The sequence below is a fragment of the Thunnus albacares genome, chromosome 15, assembly GCF_914725855.1.
Source record: "Thunnus albacares chromosome 15, fThuAlb1.1, whole genome shotgun sequence".
Taxonomy (NCBI): domain Eukaryota; kingdom Metazoa; phylum Chordata; class Actinopteri; order Scombriformes; family Scombridae; genus Thunnus; species Thunnus albacares.
This window is the reverse complement of record NC_058120.1, coordinates 25,781,093-25,803,371: the sequence shown is the minus strand read 5'-3', so window position 1 is coordinate 25,803,371 and position 22,279 is coordinate 25,781,093. Positions and strand designations below refer to the sequence as shown.

At 37.6% G+C, this 22,279-nt stretch overlaps 1 protein-coding gene across 7 annotated transcripts in view; it reads left to right on the top strand.

The window, feature by feature from the left end:
- Positions 1-1,126: 1,126 nt before the first annotated feature.
- The window catches only part of larp1b (La ribonucleoprotein 1B), a 32,701-nt gene continuing 11,548 nt past the window's right edge, over positions 1,127-22,279 (top strand). For 2 of the 7 annotated variants that reach the window (XM_044373950.1, XM_044373949.1), the window contains exons 1-12: positions 1,127-1,901; positions 5,796-5,857; positions 9,394-9,450; positions 10,944-11,175; positions 12,887-13,060; positions 14,197-14,322; positions 15,898-16,063; positions 18,111-18,255; positions 18,448-18,625; positions 19,937-20,112; positions 20,263-20,337; positions 21,705-22,064. In XM_044373950.1, the coding sequence (XP_044229885.1) occupies positions 1,562-1,901; positions 5,796-5,857; positions 9,394-9,450; positions 10,944-11,175; positions 12,887-13,060; positions 14,197-14,322; positions 15,898-16,063; positions 18,111-18,255; positions 18,448-18,625; positions 19,937-20,112; positions 20,263-20,337; positions 21,705-22,064 (2,091 nt within the window). In that variant the 5' untranslated portion in view covers positions 1,127-1,561. The remainder of the gene's footprint in view (positions 1,902-5,795; positions 5,858-9,393; positions 9,451-10,943; positions 11,176-12,886; positions 13,061-14,196; positions 14,323-15,897; positions 16,064-18,110; positions 18,256-18,447; positions 18,626-19,936; positions 20,113-20,262; positions 20,338-21,704; positions 22,065-22,279) is intronic. The other 5 variants (XM_044373956.1, XM_044373954.1, XM_044373951.1 and 2 more) reach the window with 4 other exon arrangements.

Genomic DNA, 22,279 nt, shown 5'->3' with positions numbered 1-22,279 from the left:
AGTACATACAATACAATACAACAACAGTTTCATATTATTGCAGCCTTTTTTTCATAATTTTGAACTCTGGTAACTTGTCTACTGCATTTGCCATTATGTGGACATTTCAATTATCTATTTGCTATAATATATAATGATGAACTTACAAAAAATGTAAACATATTTAAGTTTAATATACAAATTGTGCAATATGATCTAAGTGGTCTGTACATACTGTACATAGACATATGTTGTACATGCATATACTGCACATACACCATCTAGTGTTTGTGTATGAAAAGACGGGTTCACAATATTTCAAGTGTGTCTTAAAACAGCAGTCAAGTGTCCATATGAACTCGCTGTAATCATCATACTGGTTCATACTGGCTGTTAAAAGATCCCCTTCAAATGTGCTTTCAATGTAAGTGATGGAGGCCAAAGTCCACAGTGCGTCCACACAGTCATTTAAAAGTTGATGTGAAGCTTATATGAGGCTTCAGCAGTCTGAGTTAGTCATATCAAGTGGATATCTGACACATTTACAGTCTTTTTAGCATCAAATTCCCTCTTTGTGTGTCCTCGGACAGTGTTTCCTTGTTGAGCTGCGGTGGAAGTATGGTGACAAAAAGAGGGACTTTGGCACTAAAAAGACTGTAACTTTGAAAGATATCTACTTGATTTGACTCATTTGGACGCTGAAGCTTCTTATTAGCTTCAGATAAACTTTTAAATACATTTTTGCACAGAAGGAGGACTGTGGATTTTGTCCCCCCATCATTTACATTGTAAGTGCATTATGAAGGGATCTTCTAATGATCAGTATGAACAGGAGGAATGATTACAGCAAGAGAAACATGTGTCAAAGTTCATTTGGGCTCCTGACTATTGGACTGACATGAAAAATTATGAGCCCTAGTTCTTGCCTAAGCACATTTTGCCAATTAGACATATTCTTATTTTCAATATAATCTTTCACCGTAGTTATAGTTTTTCCCCTTTTCTTATATAAATGGATTTTCTCCCTCAAAATGTTACAAATGTATTGTTTGTATTTATTCTGTGTTGCAGTCAAAGTGCCATAAAATGAAGTTGTGAACATGTGTGTTGCAGTACCGCCGTGTGGCCGCCAGGGGCAGCAGAGTCACTGTTTACTGGTGGAGCTCTTCTCTGGTAGCGTGGAGTAGAAACCAGAGACGGAGAGAGGAGGTCGCTGTAGTAGCTGTTAAAAAAGTTACAGAAACTCGCAGGTGATCCCGATCAACGCGTGTCGTTTACATGGTGACCGACTACAGACTCAGAGGTAACTACTTGTTGGTATGAAACTGTCGAACCGGGAGGGAAATAGCAACATTTAGCTCGGGCTCGCTGACTTCTGCATGGTCGCTAGCCTTAGCTAACAGTTAGCTTCAGAAGCTACTTGGCTAGCTGGCTAGCGAGGTCCAGCCCAAAAAAGTTGTTTACCTCAAGTTGTGGATGTGGTCACCCCCTGAGCTTTTCACGACTTTTCTCTGGGATAAGAGAGCAAGGACCAAAAATTCACACTGGATTTAACACTGTGCGCTGTTAGGAAACTAGCAGGATGTCCACCGAGGTTGAGAGCAGTCAGTTTGACTCCGGTTTGACAGCAGCCAAGGAGGAGAACAACCAAAACAAGTCCGAGAAACCGATCAGAGAGCAAGAAGAACCGGGGCAGAAAGGCTCGGAGAAGCAGCTGGCAGATGGCCACAGCTCGGAGGCAGCGGACACGCACAAGAAATGCAAAGAAAACGATAAAGAAAACGACCAAAGCAGCAACGCTGACTCGGCTGTGGAGACGGTGAAGAGGAAAGTTGTGGAAGCTCCGCCGCCGAAAGTCAACCCGTGGACGAAGAGGACCACGGGCAGAGTGCCGAGCAACAGCATCAGCTCCCAGGAGAAAGGTGAGGAGAGAGTTTTTAATTTCCCCACATGAGAAACAGATTGTCTGAACTTTACAATATGGTCACAGCTCAGCTCTCAGCTCCTCCAAGCAGCGTCTGAGCACGTTGCTGCAGCATTTTGACAGCTTCCCTGCAGGAAAATCCACTTAAATCTCCACCACACGTGTCTGTCACACCTCATTTGGGCTTTTTTAGAGTTGAATGAAGTGCATAAAGTTGAATGTCAGCACAGTCAGGAGGTGTTGATGGTGGCATATTTGCCCCATCCCCCCCTGTGCTCGGATTGCTCCGGAGCACCACGTGTTGATTGCTGACAACTGCTACTTCTTTTAGCTACTACCAGCTACCTCTCACACCGCTTTCCCCCCTTTTTTAGGGTGCCAGTGTCACAGTGATCAAATACAACACAGGGGAAGCACAAACTGAGCCAAAATCAGCCCTCAAGTTTGTGCCGCAGGGTTGAATCAGTGTTCAGAAAGCTAGAAAGACAGTATAAGCTAAGACAACCAGGCTAGCTGCTCCTGCTGCTGTAAAGACACGTTTTGCATGTCCAATGGCCTGGCAGCCTGCAGTTCCTCCCACCAGCCAGTTCTTCACTGTCACTAGTGAAAGCACAAGTATGTGAACAAGGTGGCTGCACAGGTGTTAAAGTAGACTTGAGGTCTTAAAGTCATGGATATGTTCAATTCAGAAATACTTTATTGGTCCCTCATGGGGCAGTTTGAGGCAGGCAAGTTAGCAAAGTGCATACATACAGTTTATTTCCACACATAAAAAATATCTAAAAAATACTAATATGACAATGTTAGAAATAGTTTAAACAGACATGGATTAATGGCAGTGGCTGGTTTGTAGCTGGTCAGTAATGTCCGACATGATAATAAGTAATATCCAAGTGAAAGTACATTTATCAGTCTATACTAGAGATAAAATGACTGTTCACAAGTGTGGCGGCTTCTGGAATGAAACCAAATTTCTTTCTTTTTGTTTTTATATTACTAATTATATTTACTTTGGATGAATCCAGTTATTAGTTTTGAGCTGCTTATTGATTTAATCTGATGAATATGTTCTTGATAAATCGTTTTGTCTGTAAAATATTTTTTTAAACAAGCCTGTTATAAGATTTTATAGCCCACAGTGACGTCTTTGAATGTCAAGTTTTGACTGATTAACAGGCCAAAATACAAATATATTCATGTAGGACACATTTAGGAAGCTGCGACCAGCAAACGCTTTGCATTTTTCCTTAAATATAAACCAAACTGATTATTTGATTATCAGAATAGTTGATGATTAGTATTTTGACAATTGATAATTAATAAATTAAACTATCATCCATCGTAGAGCTACAACAATTACGATTAACCAATTAGTCAATCGACAGAAAAGTAATCAATATAGTCAATTTTTTTAAAAGCAAAAATGACAAATTTGGTTTCAGCTTCTTAAATGTGAGAATATTCTGTATTTCTTCGTTTGACGCAGTATGAAACTGAATATTTGGAGTTTTGGACAGTTGGTCTGACAAAAAAAAACATCTGAAGACGTTTCCTTTGACTCTTTTAAATTATAAATATCTTTTCACAATTTTCTGATATTTTAGAGACAAAATATTAATTAAAAATAATTAGCCAATTAATCAATAACAAAACTAATCATTACTTTGCAAACATAATTCATTGTACAAATAGGGACAATCGCTCCTCACAAGTTGCACAAGTCGAGATTCAATTCAGAATAATATGTTTATAGTGAAAAACAAGTTGGATGTGTAAATAATTATTTTCATTATCAATCATTGATAATAATTTAAATTTATAAAGCACCTCTGATACATAAAGTGCTCCATAAAGCAAAATAAAATGACAATTTAAACAACAGCAAAAAATATTTAACCTACACATGATTTTTCTTATTAATTGACAGATTGTTTGTAAAATTTATTAACTGACATAAAAAAAGTGGAAAAATGCCCATCACAGGTTCTCAAATCCACATGTGATGTCAGATAAACGTCTTGTTTTGTCTTTAAACGACAGTCCAAAACCCAAAGATATAAAAATCTCCTGTGATATAAAATAGAGAAGATCAGTGGAACCAATGAAGCCGATAAATGTTCTTATTATGTCCAAACAACAGTCAAAAACTTTAAAATAGAAGATATTCAATTAAAGTCACATAAGATGAAGAAAATGCTCACAATTGACAAACTAGAGCCAGAGAATATTATATTTATTCTGCTTGTAAAATGACAAATAATTAACTGATTAAATCAACTGATCATTTATGTCGATTAGAAGTTCTCAAAGCCAAAGGGAACGTCTTCTTCAAATCCGACCAACAGTCCAAAACCTGAAGATATTCGACTTATAAATGTATAAAATGGACGACAAAAGAAAATCCTCACATTTGAGAATCTGGAACCAGTAAATATTTACCATTTTTGCTTGATAAATAACTTTAATAACAAATTGATTATAAACATGGTTAATGTGCTGTTGATCGACTATCGTTTCAGCTCTAAAACAAACAACTTTTTGATATCTGTAACTAGAAAATAAAACATTTTTATTTTTACTTGATCAATATCAAAAATTAAAGGGGAACTCTACCAGTTTTAAACATTAAATCCAGTGTTCATCATATCTTCTGTCGCTCTGATTAAGCTTAAAATGTTAAAATAACCATGATGATGTCATAGTGATGTCATCAGGGTTATCCCCGGTTCAGATCGAGACTTTAACTTTTATAGCAGAAAGCCTCTGTGTTACAAAATGGGGCTCTGTAGTTTTGAAATATGTGGGTGATGATCAGGCAGGGAGGGTTTAAAGAAGCTACCGCTATCAAGTTGCATTTTGGGAAATGTAGGAACCGGAGTTTCTGGTTGGAAACTAATTAAAACTAACGACTAAAAGTTGGAATAACAGCCTCGTCTGCTTCAATATTTACTATTTTTTTTGTTTTTGTTTCTTAGAAGTCCCCCTGAACTTTATGGAAGCGCAGCTCTAAATTTGTGGAGTTCCCCTTTAATAATCGGCAGATATCAGAATTGTATTGATTAAGTTTCTGACAATATGATCAGCGAACTCATTGACCTAATCAGTATTGAAATTAACAAAAACAGTCCACATTTAAGAATATATTGAAAAGATTCATTGATAGATAATTAATATTTGTAACTTGTGATCATGTTTATTCATTTATATATTTATATATTTATATATATGTGTGACATTTGGCTCTGAAATGAAACAGCAGCTTTGTATAGTTTAAGTCAACACGAGCCAACTGAGTTTGAGTTGTGAATGTGTGTCGAAGAGTACAGAGTGACCGGTTGGGAGGGGGGGGGGGGGGGGGGGGGGGGGGTAGAGGGAGGGGGGGGAGGCTATATTTGAAATGCACAGGCATCATTTTACAGTGTTACTGTACAACCAGCTCGGTGGGGTGGACGTCTGCTGGCTCAGTCAGGCATACACCCATTCATGTGGACGCCTCGGCCCTGCGTCTCTTATCAAGCCGACCATCCTCTGCAGAGCGATAGGGACTGTCAGGCTGCAGCGGGCCACTCCCAGAGCTGCAGCCAGCTGCCTGCAGGGAGAGACGCAGCCACATCCCGCTGCCGGTTGTACACAAAACACCCTCAACTCGTTCAGTCACTCTGTCCCTTTTGGGGAGGGGAGGGGAGGATATTTAGTCTTACTGTACTGACAGAAAATCCAAACGCTGCACAAACACAGCGTAGCATGCTAGAGTAGATGATTATTTTTTTTTTTTACTCCAGTGTTCAGCAACCTGCTCGCTGCTGGTGTTAAAGTCTGACTGTTACCTCGTGGATTCAGGCCTTTTGTCTGTTAAATATGATGATGTCACTTATTGATTCTGTATCTGCAGATCAACAAAATGCTCTGAAAGTCGTCCGTGCCAGCAAGCCCAGAACGAGAAAATCCAGCAAGGTAATTCATTGTCTTTACTTTTTTTTTGTTTTTAACTAATGTTTTTGTTAAATGTCCAAAAAAACAGGTTTAGTGTGATCATTATATCCTAATTAATCCCACAGCAACACTGAATAAAAAGCACATGTTGCCACTTTGTTCTGTTGTTTAATATCTCAGTAAACGTATAAATTTGATGTGTTTTAATTGAGCTTTTAGTAAAAAAAAACAAAACAACCCAATTTGAAGTTGTGAGTGGTGGTTGTCAGTCTCCCAGCTGTAAATAAACCAACATGTTTTGGCTCTTTTGAGGTTCTGTTTAAACTTCTGCCCGATCCTGACGTGCAGGCTGGGAAATGAACATCTGCCACCAGCCAAATCTTAGCCGGTTTAAGCTGCTGTTGTGTTATTTTGTTTGCTTTTCCAACCAGTTTTTCCACAGCAATCATTTCAAGTCCCGGTCGTCGGAAAGGAACAAAATAATAGAGAGAGAAATGTAAATAAAGACAGTTTATTAACTTTAAATGAGGATTTTTGGAACAAAGGAAGTGTTGACATCTTAGAAAAAGAAAATAAAGTTGTCAGTTAGTGAGTCAGCAGAGTGAATACGTGTTTTTTTGATGTTTTTTTTAAAAAAATTTTATTAAAATTAAATTTACTTCATGCAGTCGGAGAGGGACTCACTAAGCTGACAGGTCTCGACCTTCCCACATGTACCTTTGATGACCTGGAACGCAAACTGTCAACATTTTCATGGTCAAAGTCACGTGTGAAAGGTTACAGTTTACACTAAAGCTGCACAGTAATCACATACTGTTAGAGCTGAAAGATATGATAATTATGTGAATATTTTTTTCCAAAAAAAACAATATATTGCAAACAAAAAATAATCCTCAGAGCAATGAACTGTGCTCCACATATGAGACCAAATTCTTTGTGTAAAAAAACATGTAAAACTATTTTTTACATTACAATCTACTCAGTCATTAATTTCAATAACAGAAATTTGTAAATGTTAAGGTTATATTGCACCATCATGATATGATTTAGCTGAAATTAAATAAAAGATAATATTAAATTATTGTGCGCCACTACATATTGTGATTTATGTTTTTTTCCCCCCAAATGTTACGGTAAATCTAATACAGCTATTATGCACATAATATATCTTCAGCATGTGACAGTTAAAAGATCCACAACATTAACTTATTTTGAACATTATGTTTATTTCTAACTTGATTCATATTTTAGAAACTTGGTCAACAGTTAGTTTCATCTGTGACGTCTGTCGAGTTAAAGGTGTCCTGTGGAGTTTTCTTGTAAACAAACAAAAATTATATTTACATCCAACTTTCATAGAAAACATGTTGTCGAGTGCTTTTCCTTCCCCATAAAACATTTTCAAAGCTTCAATAATTTAACGTTAATTTATTATCATTTTACAACACAAGAATGTATATAAAATGTAGTTTTTAGTCGCTTAATGCTACTCAAAAAACAGAAATTATATAAAAGGATTAATAAATAATAAGTTATAAAAATAAAACTATTATTTATATTGTAGTGCAGAGGATGAATTGTAATTAAATGTTACATTGTTTTGCTAGCTAGCGGTCGTCTTCCTTTTTTTGCTTTTGTTGACACATTTCTGTGTTTTTTATCTCACTACTGCCACCAAGTGTCAACCAGTGAAATAACCAGAAACCAGCTGTAGTCTCGTACGCCTTGTGCAGGACTCTATATAGTGCGAGTATTTGGCCCTAAAAATAGATATTTGTGAACTGGAAAAATAATTTGAGAGCAAAGTGTGCGAGTAAAGATTACAACCAACCATAATATTTTATCTCCCCGCTGCTAATCTTTTAAAAGCTAGTATTTAATAGTCAGATAATGGTTATTAACAGTACATAACAGTACATTAGAAGTGTAAATATCAGCACACCGCTAACTGTAGCCTCAGTTTGTCCCTCTCAAACAAAGCTGCTGGTAGCGTTAGCATGTCTGATAAAAGACGGCAGAACGGCGACGTCGTGCTAATAAATAAACAAGATTTATTCATTTTCTGTGGCAGTAAACGCAACACACGCTGGCATATAACTAACTCTGCTCTACTGCATTCAGAGCTTTACAAGATATTCAGGGCTGACGAGGGTAATACTAACATGATAAACAGCAGGACTGCAGCTACATACTGACACTCCCCCCCCCCCCCCCCCCTCACACACACACACACACACACAGACACACACACACACACACACACTACAGCCTCTGTGTTACTTTAATATTTTTCACTCTGCTCCTAAATGTCTTTGTGTGCTCCTAAATTTTTTTTTTTTCATTTAGCAGCACATGCACTGCTGTTAGCATGGGGCCCTGTTGTAACCTGCATGCTTGTGTGTGTGTGTGTGTGTGTGTGTGTGTGTGTGCGCGCATATATGTGCGTCCTCATGAGTGTGCAGGATTCAAACAAAATGGGGACCCACTCATAAAAAACATTGCTCAATAGCGCTACTAGTGGTCAAAACCATCACAGGTTACCTTTTTTTTTTTTTAATTATGATTTTAATTCTCCATTAAGGCACAACTCATGATGCATTATGCAATCACTCGGAGTCACAAAAAAAATCCCCCAAAAATCCAAGTTATTAATGTTTTCTGATGTTATTTTATACATTAATAAAGGTTGGAAATGCAGCAGAGAAGCAGGTTTATATTTTCAGACAAAGCAGATTTTTAAACATTACGTTTTCAGTTCATACATCAAAAATTAAACCTTAAATTAAATTAACTTGTGCCAAGTTTTCAGCCAGTTCACATGCATCAGTGAGAGTTGTGTAAAAGCTAAAATACCCTTCAGAATGAACTAAAGCTGCAACTAACGGTTATTTTCATGATTAAATTGTTTAGTCTATAAAATATAAAGGTGAAAAATGCCTGTTAAATTTTCTACAGTCAAAGGCGACGTCTTTAAATGTCTTGTTTTGTCCGACCAACAGTTTAAAACCTCCAAATATTCAATTTATAATCATATAAAACACACAAAAGCAGCAAATCTTTGCATTTTTGCTTAAAGAATGACTAAAACAATTAATCATTTACCACAATCTAGAATGAAATTTGATGAGATCCTGTGATGTCAACATTTTAGTTTCAAAAACACAATAAATTATTTTTTGGGTGTTACTGCTGTAGTGTTATTATGAATAAAACATCAGTATTACAGTTTTTTATGTTTTCTGGCCTCCTTACTGCGCAGCTCCGACTGTAACCTCGTCCGTCTAACCTTGATCTCATATCAGTTTGTCCAAATTTACAACACCCACATCGGTGGAAAGCGACTCGGCCTGTTTGTCGTTTGTTGTTTGCAGACGGAGCACTGACCTCCTTTTTCCTCCCCGCTGGTTTCTACCAGAAGGACACTTGAACTCGACCTGTCCCTCAAACACACACACACGATGTTTTTAAATGACTGAAATGAATCCCGATCGATCTGTGAAAGCCTGAAATGACGAATCTTTATTAATCTCTTCTGTTTTTTTCCTCTTTTCTTACAGTCGAGTGACTTCAGTGACATCACAAACTGGCCCACACCTGGTGAACTGGCCAAAGAGGTACGACGTGTGTGTGTGTGTGTGTGTGTGTGTGTGTGTGTGTGTGTGTGTGTGTGTGTGTGTGTGTGTGTTAATAGAAGCTGGTTGAATCTCATTTTGTTTGCTTTCTGCCCCCTTTTCCTGAACAGACTGGTCATGAAACAGTTTTTCTGATCTCTGCTCACTAGATGGAGCACTAAAAACATCCAGTGATGTTGAAAAATTCAGCTCTGCTCTAATAATTTGGTTCAAAACTGTTAAAAGTCCAAATTTTCTTTAAAGAAACTGCCAAATATACATCCAGGGAACCTTAATGAGTTGAAGTTTAAAGAAAAAATCACAGAAAAGAAAAAAATAGCCTTAATTTCTGCCACTGTGGCGTAATGTTACTTCCTGTGATGTCTACATAGAGTACCAGGTGTAATCAATCTGTTTTTAAAAAATGATGTCTAAGGTTCATTAAATTAAGGCTCTTCAGGGCAACACTTTACTTTAACTCCACCTGTTTAACATTTATAAGCAGAATACAAACATTTAAACTGTTTTTTAAAGCATAACTCTGCTGTATAAACAGATAATGAATGACTGAATATAGTAAAACATTAATAAATACTAAAAAAAAGTCCTTTATCTGCTGATAAATACATTATAATATTATAAATTTCTCAAAATGTTAGTGTACTTCTTATAAATGCTAAATAGGAGGACTTACAGTAAAGTTTTACTTCTTTAAAGGAACTTTTTCCTTTTTCCTCTTCTTAAGAGCAGCTGAAAGACGTTTCCTCGTCTCTAAAACAATCTGAAATAAAAACAGAAACATCAAAGCAACATTTCCTACTTTTCAGGACACCAGTGAAAAAACAAACATGCTAAACTTCAAAGCTTTAAAATTTAACCGATAAACCAAAATTTGTTGGTTTAAAGTTTTTCAGTGATTTTTTTTTTTAAAAAAAAAATGTATTTATTAGTTTATTTGCAAAAACCCCATTTTAACAGGTTAAAACAACATGTCCCTGTTCAAGCTTTTCTACTTAAAATAGTCATGATGAATAAAAACTGTAGACACTGAAGAGTTGATAGAAGAACCGATTCTAGTTTATTTTTTGTGATTTGGTTCAACTTTTATAATTTGAGGATGTCTCATTTCCTCGAAAGGTTTTTAAAATGAGTCGACGGCCTTGAAAGTTGATTTTTTTTTGTTCTTGTCCTGACAAAAATTGCAACTGTACATCTAAAATTGGACGACTTAAACCGATGATCATTTCTCAGCAGTAAAAATGAGTCATCTGTAGGTCAACTTTGATACATTTCCATTTTAAGACCTTGGAATTTTTCTTTCCAAGTAAGTGACTTTTACAAAAAAGGAACAAACGGCACACGAGAAGCAGATGCAACCGAATTAAAACAGAGAAATGAGTAAGAATAAAAAAAAAAAAAAGGCCACATGACGTTTAATCATCCTCCTAAAAGTATAATTAAAAGCTGATCTTTCTCTCTCTCTCTCTCTCTCCCAGCAACAACAAAATGTCCTCAACAACAACGGAAAGAAGCCTCCTTCCTCACGCAGGGAGAAGGAGAAGAGGAGGGAGAGACCGGACAGGAAGTCGGAGAGCAGCCACGACGGCGGCGAGAGCAAAGAGAACCAGGAGGCTCAGCTGGACCCGCTGGGAGAGCTGCCCAAAGACGGAGAGTCCAAGCCGGGACAGGACGGCAAGAGCGCCGGCCTGAAGAAGAGAGGAGGTGAGGGTGAGGAGTGTTTCTTCTTGAGTAAATAAAGCATGTCGAACGGCATCCTGCGGATCAGATCCAGTTTGATTTTAATGCGCATTTCTTCGCTGTCACGTGAAAATATTTGATACGCCGATTTTTTTAAACTTTACATCAATTAAGATGATCTGATTGGGTTTTTAATGATTATATACACTTAAAAATCTGCTTTAACTACATTTGGAAATGTTTTTCATCGGACAGCGATGATTTGTATCCTTGATTTACTTTTGCATTAAAAAATGAGCATGTCAATAACTGTATTGATCATTGTTGGTAATTGCTGATTGGTGCATGTTCTGTGGTACCTTTTTGCTGTGATAATCATACGTGTTGCTCTTCACTGATTCACTCCCATCTTTTATTTATTTATTTATTTATCTATTTATTTTAAAAGAAGAGAAATAACAGGAACCGACCTCAGTGGAGGCGAGTAAGAGACACTCGTCTTCATCAGTGACTAAACCAGAGATGAAGTGAAGAGTTTTGTTCCAAAATGAGACGAGATAATCCACCAATAGACTCCAACAAGTTTGTTGATGTGGAAAAAGTTGTTTAAGTTGACTTAAAATGAATAAAAAAAAACACTTAAGAGACTTCTGCCAGGATGCAGAAAAGCTTTAAATATGATATTTTAAATACAAAATCTTTTAATATTCACCTGGATCTGCATCATCATCATCATACACATGAAGATGGACAAACATTAGATACGTGTGGCAGGTTTTGTCATTTAGTTCATTAGAAAATATAAGAAATACTCTAAAAAGCCAAAAAACTTATTAGTTTGTCAACTTTACACCAAATTTCATTGATAAATTTTAGTAAGAATTTTCCTGCAAACAGGATTGAAAAGTCAATTTCGCTGATCATTAATGATGAATCTAATGATAAATTAGACATTTTTAAGTAGAGTTGAAAGAATTAGTTGTAATTTATTGATTAGTTTATTGACAGAAAATGAATTGGCAACTATTTGGATAATCGATTTGTTGTTTTAAGTAATTTTTTTAAGGCAAAAATGCCAAAAATTCCCCAGTTCAGACTTCTTAATTATGAAGATTGGCTGATTTTCTTTGTCTCATGTGACAGTAAATTAACATTTGTGGGTTTTTTGAACTGTTGGTTGGACAAAATGAGCAATTTGAAGATTTGGTACTTAAGGAAATTGGGATATCAGCTGATTCCTGACTTATTATATATAGACCAAACAATTATTCCAATAATCCATTAATTAAAATAATTGTTAGTTGCAACCCCTTTTTTTTTTTTTTTAAAAAGGTTCAACCTACAGTATGTTGTAATAAAGCACATTCTAGTTGGAAACATGTCATCATTCGTCTTTATGACCTGATATTTCAGGTTTTTTAGGAATTAATTTACCTCAGAAAGCCAGAAAGCTCAGTGTTGTCAAAAAAAACCGTCCACAGGCTTTAAGTTTTCACCTGTGGCTCATTTTGTTTGTCATGTAAACAGCTTTTCTTCTTCTTAATGAGGTGTTTGAGGAGAAACATGTGTCGACCATGTGTTGCAGAGGATCCTTTTGTTTTTTTATTTTAGATGCAGAATGATGAACTCTTTTTTTTTTTTTTTTTAGTTGTTTTTATTTAAATTGTTCCAAAAAATGAATTTCCAGCGTTTTTGGAACGAAACTCTTCAAGCTCTGTTCTCGGTGTGCAATCATCGCTAGGTAACAAACGTAAGTGGGTTTCTCTGCCGCTGGAGGAAGTGTCCCGGGAGGACGGCGCCAAGACGCCCGGCGGGGGCCCGACGCGCTCGGAAACAGAGCCCAACAGCGACTCGCCTGACCCCACGTCGCCCAATCACACGCTCCATAATAACAGGGCGCATGATAGCAACAGGAGTAAGTGTTTTCTGTCCCCACCTTCAGTCTCTGTTTTTTTTTTTTTTTTTTACTTCTTCGCTCGTTGGTTCGCTGTTTGCTCGCTGATATCGTTTCATGTTTACTCACCGCTTCTCCTCCTCTGCCATCTGTCTTTGTTAATGTCTGCAAGCTGCTTCTCATACTAACACACGGCACAATGAAAGCATGATTTAAAATCTACAAATTAAAAGCTCCTCTGATAACCTTTGATGATCTTTTAACCAAACAAACCAAACCTTCAAGTTTAAGTCTCTTAATTTTGTTGCATCAGACAAGCGATTGAAAGGCTTTTTGTTCTCTCAGCTTACAGGTGGAGGTGGATAAATGATCAGTTTGACGACACTTGTCTGGGAGAGAAAACTAAACTAAACATTCATCTTAATCTTGACTGAACGTCCCGATGAAAAACTTAAATCTTGCAATTTTTTAGACTTTGGATCATCAGTGTTTCAGGTGTTCAGTTTTCATATAAAGATCAGTGGTTCTCAAAATGTTTTCTGTCGTTGACGATTGATGTGCAAATGAAAAATGCAACGTGAGAGCGAAGTCGGCTTCGTAGCGTTAATATGATCCTGTTTTTTTTTGGTTTTTTTTTGTCCTCGTTATAAATCTGTCCTTCTTGTACTCAACGTGTCGTTCTGTCTGAATAAATCAAACCGTTGTAATGTCTCTGCACTTTTTGAGAACCAACTGTTCTTATCAACCGGCAAAAACGAAGGTTTGATACATATTATACATATATATACATATATTGATATTTGTGATGATTTTACAGCATCAACAGATCCTACAAATTAACTTGATGCATAAAATGTTACCAAAATCAAAAGAAATGATGGCCAACACTACAAAAAAAAAAAAAAAAAAATCCAGGTTGTTAAATACAAAACAAGAAAAAAACTAGAATTTTCCTTTCATGCCGTTCATTTAAATACTTTTATTGAGCGTAATGTGTCTTGTAAAAGTAGTTATATGTATGTATGTATGTATGAATCCTCTGTATATTTAATACACCTGTAAGACCCCCCCAAAGGTCTTTTAATTGTCTGGATTGGAACCGACTACATGAATTGTCTGTAATATTTGACACTACTTCATCGTAACGTTGTCCACAGGTTGGAGGAGAGAACAGCGGGACTTCTGGGACGATTCCGGCAGCGTGAGGAGCGACGGCGGCAGCGTCCGTGGAGGAATACGAGGCAGAGGGAAGGGTCGCGGTCGCGGGAGAGGTCGCGGACGAGGCATGTGTTTTTGTTTTTTGTTTGTTTGTTTGTTTTTTTTTTAGTTACCCCAGAACACAAGACTGTCAAATGGAGAGAATTATTTATCCTCCTACTTGAAATGTTCATCTTGTTTGAACTGCTTTGCTTTTTTTAATTCTGTTATTAATTCACTGCAGCAAAACTTTGAGTTTATTTTGGCAGATTTAAAGTAGTTTCAGAAAGACTTTAGTAAGAAAATCTATCTAAACTGTGTTCTCTGACTGTGTAGCCCCCAAAAATCCAGATGAAAGAAGATCTGAGTTCATAAAACTGTTCATATCGTCATCTGAGTTAACTTCAGTTATTCCTTTGCGTCCACATTAAGAAACTTAACGAGCAGCAAGTTTTTAGATGTTTTTTTGCCCTGAGTTTCACCTCTCAGGCTGTATTCTACTTTCTCTGCATGTTTTTTGGATAAAACATATTTTTTTAATCTATATTTCAAATACTTTCTAATAAAAAGATGATTAGAATCAAGCATCAATAATACAGTAAGGCAGTAAAGGCCAGTGCTCGCTGTAGTAAAAATTTAAATACTACTAGCTGTAGTAGTGTATAGTGTATAATAATCCCAGCTATATCATCTATTATAAAGTAAAAGGTATTTTTTAAGTAGTTATATATTAACAACACAGAGTTTTGAATAGTATACCAGTTCTTTTGTTATTACCATTAATATAGAAAGCATAATCACTAATTTACTGATTACCTTCATTGTGTGCAAACCCTCGTCGTTAGTTCAGAGGAACAGACAAGTGAACAAAGTTTCCATCAGAGTAAATGAATTTAGGAGCTCTACAATTTTAAGATTTTTTTATTTTTATCTCTGCCAGGTATAAACCTGTAGGGGATCATGCGTTTGGTCGTGTGTTTATCTGTCTGCAGTTAATCAGCCTCATAAGTTATTTATGACTGTATGCTCAATGACCTCTTGTGACTGCGGTGATTAACAATTTGTGAAAAATCTATTTTATAAACACGATTCCTTACGAGTCTATAGTAAAGCTTAGACTTTTGTGTTTTCAGCAGTCCTCGCCATTTTAAGATATGCGTTACAACATAGTAAAAAGACATTTCTGGCGATCAGCAAGGCTAAAAACAAGGTTTACTTAGTCTGTTGCAGGACACGTTTTAGCCTTCATAATGGCTCAAAAACTGACATTCATAGAAAAGTTTGGTCTCATCTTGAGCCAGAGCATCTGCAGATTAATTCCATACCTGATATGTTATAATCCACTAAAGTTAGACTCTCACCTTCTTGACTGTAAGGGAACCTGGAGGGACAATTGATTCAATTCAGTGTTTAAATTGAGAAGTTTTATCGTCCCATTTATTGATTCCTCATTAAGTTTATACAGTTAAGTGAACCCAGGACGCTCCGTTACAATACCATCACATTATTCTATACATCTTAAATAAAACTGAGACAATACAAAAACACTTTATTAAAACATTTACATACATCTGTATAAGAACATTTAGACACCTGGCAGAGATCTGCTCTCTACCGTGTACATTCTTGTCTTATTTTTCCTGTTTCTCCTTCTTTTTCAGGCCGTTATGAGTTTTCTCAGAGCTACCGGGACTCTCAGTCGTCCGACGGCTCCAACGCCCCCACAGAGTTCGGCAACAACATGGTTTACTACTACGACGACGGCAGCAAAGTCCAGATGTACACAGTGGACGAAAAGCTTCTTAAGGAATACATCAAACGGCAAATGTGAGCGTTTCTTTCTTTTTACTTTTCTTACGAGTCGTATAGGCTGCCGTGCATTTCTGCAATTTCCCCTCATCACCACCTCGTTAATTGTCCAGAGATTAAACAAGATGCATAAAACACAACTACAGTTATTTATCCATTAAATTCCTATTAATTTTGAGCATCATCTCCATAGTTTAGATTCCTGTGGAGTCAGGTCTGAGGTGCAAGTGTGTGTCTCTAACTGACCTGAGCATGTTAGGTCTGTAAGGCTGCTCTGGGTTTGGTTTTGTCCTGCAGGGGGCAGCGTTGCGCTCTGTGTCTGACTGACAGCTCTGGCCTCGTTGCAGAAGCAGACTCAGAATAGTGAAGGGTGAGGTAGAGTCCTAAATATAGTCTGAGTGCCTCGGAGGGGACAGCGGATGAATTATACGCTGGCCTGAGCGAGGAAATGTAAAAAAGAAAAAAAAAAAAAAACTGTGTTTCAGGGAGTGAGGGGGGGGGGGGGGGGGGGGGGGGGGGGGGGTGAAATTCTTGTCTTCTCTTCTCTCGTCTTCCTCAGCATTATTCAGGCTGCTCACTCGGCCAGCGTTACTCCACATGAAAGGACAAATCGTCACCGCCTGCAGGCTGAGTCTGACGTACAGACGTGTGTGTGTGTGTGTGTGTGTGTGTGTGTGTGTGTGTGTGTGTGTGTGTGTGTGTGTGTGTGTGTGTGTGTGTGTGTGTGTGTGTGTGTGTGTGTGTGTGTGTGTGTGTGCTCGGTGACTTTAAATGGTGTGACAAGTCATGGAGAGAGACCTTTTCTAGTCTGAAGATTCGGTGCTACAGTCAGAAGATTCTCTATTTATTGAAGGTTACAGAAGCATTTTAAATGAAAATTTTAATTCACATAATTAAATTAAATTTCTCCTCTACTAATTATTCTCTATTGTTAACTAGAGCCGTTTGGTATTGACTGAAATGTGTCCATATGTCACCAGAGCTGCAACTAACGATTATTCTCATTATCAATTAATCTGTCAATTATTTTATCAATGAATCGATTAGTCGTTTGGTCCATTTGGTACATTAATTGTCTGAAAATATGTGAAAAATGTCGACCACTGTTCTTTAAAGCCTGAGATGACGTCTTCAAATGTCCCAAAAATATTCAGTTACTGTCACAGAAGATTAAAGAAACTGGAAAATAAGAAGCTGCAACCAGATAATTTTAGATTACATTTGTGTTTTTTCTCTTAAAAGTTGACTCAGAACAGTTGATGGTGATTAATTTTCTATCAATTGACTAATTGTTGCAGCTCAAATCAAAAGAAAATAAACTCTTCCAATAATTGATAACCTGTTAAAGTAACTTTAAAGCAAAAATGCCAAACATTACGGTTCCATATTATATGAGAATTTGCTGCTTTTCTTGGTCGTCACACAGTAAAACACATATAGTTCATGTATGTTGTAGGTAGTAATATTTTGGGGTTTTGTGCTGTTTGCCTGAAAAAAAACAAGACATTGACATGATGATGTCAAATTGTGCTCTATAGATATTTGTTTTCTCATGTCTTATAGACTAAATGATTAATCAATCAAATTTATCATCAAATAACATGATAATGAAAATAATCCTTAGTTATAGAACTGTGTTTAGAAGCTGTCAGATTAGTAATCTATTCATAATTATTATTCTTTGATCAGATATTCTGATTGAATTTAAAATATTCTGCTGATTTTAGACTGTTTTATATTAAAGTTTAACATTTGAGAACTTTCACTTCTTTTGTTGGATAGCATCATCAGTTAGACCATCTCGTCCAGTAAATACCACTGTAGTTCAAACCTCTAACCTCTAGTTTCTGTTATAGATTTGTTTTCTTCGAATCCAAACTAAAATAACCGTAATGACATCACGATGACGTCTTCAGGGTTGTTTTCTCAGACTTGACAAAGCTCCTCCAGAACCACAAATTGTACCACTGTGACTTGATATCGATGCAATAACATAATTAAACTAAATTAAAAACTGATGTTTCTGATGAGTTTCTAAACGTATCACGCCGTCCTCCTCCTGCAGTGAATACTACTTCAGCCTCCACAACCTGGAGCGGGACTTCTTCCTGAGGAGGAAGATGGACGCGCAGGGCTTCCTCCCCATCTCCCTCATCGCCAGCTTCCACAGAGTCCAGGCCCTCACCACCGACATCAGCCTCATCATCGAGGTAATCGCATCGTCGATAAGTCCACTCTTTACTCCGTACTTACTTTTGTACACAGAGATCTGCAGCTTCACATATAAAAGTGTGTTTGTTTTCATTTTAATCCCATAATGAGTTCGGTTTATGAAAGCTGGGACGTGGCTATACTCTGGGGTTCGGAGATGTGAAGAAGATGTATGTGTTTCTGCTCTCCAGGCCCTGAAGAGCAGCACGGAGGTGGAGCTGGTGGACGACAGGGTTCGCTGTAAAACCGACCCGGAGCGCTGGCCCATCGCCGTCCCCACCGTCGTGGGTTCCCCTCGCACCGACTTCTCTCAGCTCATCAACTGTCCCGAGTTCGTTCCTCGACAGACACTCAACTCTGCAAAGACCGGTCAGTATATAGAGGTCGTCTTTATGAAGAATGAAGGAGAAAACAAACTTCATCAAAAGACCAAAAACCAACAATGAGTTGATCAACTGTTTATCCAAAGTCTGATCTCATTCCTCTGTAACAAACCACAATACCAAATACTTTACTACAATAACAAAATGTTAGGACATTTTCTAAGTTGGTTTGCCTTTTTTAAAAATAAAAAAACTTGTATTTTTAAAGATCTGTGTCTGTTGGTAGGAACCAGTGAGCTCAGGGCTCAGAGCCACAGACAGTGGAGGGAACATATTGAGAAACATGTTGGTTTTGGTCTTTTTATGGGATTTTTGTCAATAACCAAAAATGTAGAGCATCTTTTAGTCTTATCCTTACAAAATTCAAAGGTGCTAGTTGTTAATTACTGAGTATTTGTGTACACGAGTTGATTAGAGCTAAAAGGATTATTTAAGAAAATTAATGGGCAACAATGACTTTTTTTTTGATTGTTTAAGTGATTTTTCAAGCCAAAATGCCAACATCCTCTGTTTCCTGGTTCTCAAAGATTTGCTGCTTTTCTTCAATAATTAATTTCAATATTTATTAATATACAGATGATTCTTTCGATTAATAGATTAACTGGTTGGTTAATAAAATGTCTGAAAATGGTAAAAAAATCTTCTTTTGTCAGACTAACAAGATAATAGACAAAGAGATTCAGTTTAGTGTCACAGAGAACAAAGAAAAGCAGCGATTATTCACATTTGAAAAGCTGGAACAAGAAGATTTTTCTCATTTACTTCAAAAATCAAAAACGCAAAATATTTGCTGGTTTCAGCTTCTCATATATGATGATTTAATGTTTTTCTTCGTTATAAATGATAATAAACTGTTTAAGATGAACAAAAATATATGAAGACGTCACCTTTGACTCTGTGAAATTATAACTTACAGTTTTCACTTTTTTCTGACGTTTTATAGACAAAATGATTAATTAAGAAAATGATTTGCAGATTAATAAATAATGAAAATACTTGCTAGCTGCAGCCTTTCTCTAGTGTGAACATAATGTGCATCTTGGCTTCTTAGAAACATAAATATAAATTTGTACAGCAAACTGGAAGAACTACTAAAATACTCGTCCATATTAACTCTCCTTCTCTCTCTGATGTCACGGTTTCAAGTTGAAAGCTGTAGAATCTTAACGAGTGTCGAGACGAGCGTTTCAGACTTTAGCACCTCGCCGCCTAAATGCGAGCCGACAGCGTGACGTGTGATGTTAAAACTCTGCTGAAGGTTGTCTGAGTGTCTGTGTGATGTGACGGGCCTTTTCAGCTTCATCGCCCGCGAAGGAGACTCCTCCCGAGTCCGTGCAGCCTCAGGACTCGGCCGAGCCCGTCTCCTCCGGCAAGGAGTCGCTCCCCGCCGCGGACGCCTCCAAAGACGCCCCCGCCCCCGACGCCTGGATCCAGGTGGAGAAACGCCACCGACAGCCCTCCGGCAAGGGAAAGGTACCGAGCGGCAGCTTCAGGCCTATGATCTTTCCATTTTTCATTTCTCCCATCATCCCCTTTTTTTTTTTCCTGTTTCTCATTAACTTTCATCTTTTTTTCCCCGTCTGTGTTCGCCCTCCTTTCTCTCCTTCGTCTCTCGGCCGACAGCACGTCAGCGATGACGTGTGTGTCGTCGACTCCCCTCCTCCCTCAGAGCCTCCTCCCGACCTCCTCCCCTCTGCAGTTGAGTACTCCTCTCAGTCACCCATCACAGCTTTTCCTTCTCCCCCCTTTTTTCCTCTCCGTGCTTCTCATGTTTTCCATTTCTGACACTGACTCTTATTTCCTGCTCGTTGCGTTTTCCATATTTGCTGAACTTCGTTATTTATCGGTTCTATTTGTCTCTCAAACCTTTATCTCACCTTTTAAATTTCAAGTGAATAAAGTCACCAATCATCTGTTTCTGGAAAATAATTACATCATGTGAACCAGAACCAGCTTTCTCCAAAATATGACCTTTTGTCTAACATATTATTGTTAGTAGACGATCATCAATCATGTCTCCATCTGCTGTGTAGTTTATGTAGAGCTACAACTATTAGTCGGCTACTATTCTGATAATCAAATAATTGTTGAAGCCGTTTTTTTTAAGCAAAAAATGTCAAATATTCACAGGTTTGAGGCTCTCAGATGGAAGAATATGTTGCTTTTCTTGGTCATAAATTACTGTTAATATAATATTTAATATTTGATGACATCATCTTTTGCTCCAGGATATTGTGAGGAGTGTTTTTCACGATTCTCTGATGTTTGATTGACCAAGTGACTCATGGAAAAAATAATCTGCAGATTAATCGATAATGTCAATAATCATTAGTTACAACCCTACAGCATGAGAAATGATTTCTCCCTCAGATGTTAGTATCTGTAGTAGTTTGGTGAAACAAACTTTTTTCAACACCTCATTTAAAATACTATTTCAGCTCGTTTTTCTACAAAAGCCTCATTTCATCTTAACAAAAGAAGCAGAATTTCTTTGATTTTCTTTATTAAATGTTGACTAAACTTAAGCAGCCTGAAGGCCACAGACTGAAACTGGCAAAATGTTGATTTTAATTGGGAACTAAAGAATAAACAGGATGACACATTCAATGCCAACTTTTAGTACTCGACAGGTTTTGATAGTCAGTGCTGTGGTCACATTTCAGTCAAAAACAGTATTTAGGTCCATTCAAGCTTTTTAAACTTTAAACGTTGTGGGATTTTCTGCAGATGCGTCACAAGTAGCCACATATTATGATGGACTGTCTGGTCTCCTGAAAAGAGTTTATTCCTTTAACCTCAATCAAGGCCACACAAAAACATACTGTCATTCCTATTTTTCTACTTTTTGATGTAAATTAAACCTTAAATTAGTGACGTCCTGAGGATTGATTAGACTTTATCTGCTGGATCTTTTTGACTTGAGTTCTGCCTTAAATAATACAAGCAGAGTTTCTTTAGGTAAACACACAAAAAACAACATTTTGTAACAATATTAAATGTTAAAGTGTTCAGCGTTTTGTCGTATGTCCGTTTGCTGACGGCCGAATGTTCTCCGTGTCCTCCAGGAACGCAGCGAGGCGCCTCCTCCCGGCCGCCGCGCCCCTCAGCAGGCCGAACCCGACCAGGAGGAGCTGGACTTCATGTTCGACGAGGAGATGGAGCAGATGGCGCCCAGGAAGAACAAGTTCACCGACTGGTCGGACGAAGACGATTCAGACTACGAGCTGGACGACCAAGACGTCAACAAGATCCTCATCGTCACCCAGACGCCTCCTTACATCCGTAAACACCCCGGCGGCGACCGCACGGGCAACCACGAGTCCCGAGCCAAGATCACCACCGACCTGGCCAAAGCCATCAACGACGGGCTGTACTACTACGAACAGGACCTGTGGAAGGGAGAGGAGCAGCTGGAGTGCAGCAAGGTCAGAGGAGGAAGTAGTTGATCAGATACGGACGCATTTAGAGTTTGTTACAGCTAGATTATGTATTTGAAAGCTTCAAATTTAGGCTTTTTTAGTGATTTTTTTTATCCCATTTTCTCCTCATTTGGAACACTTAAATCCTTAGATTTGGTATTTTACTGAGAAACTCATGTGGCATTGAGTCTATTCACATAAAAATAAGCAAGAAAAGTTAC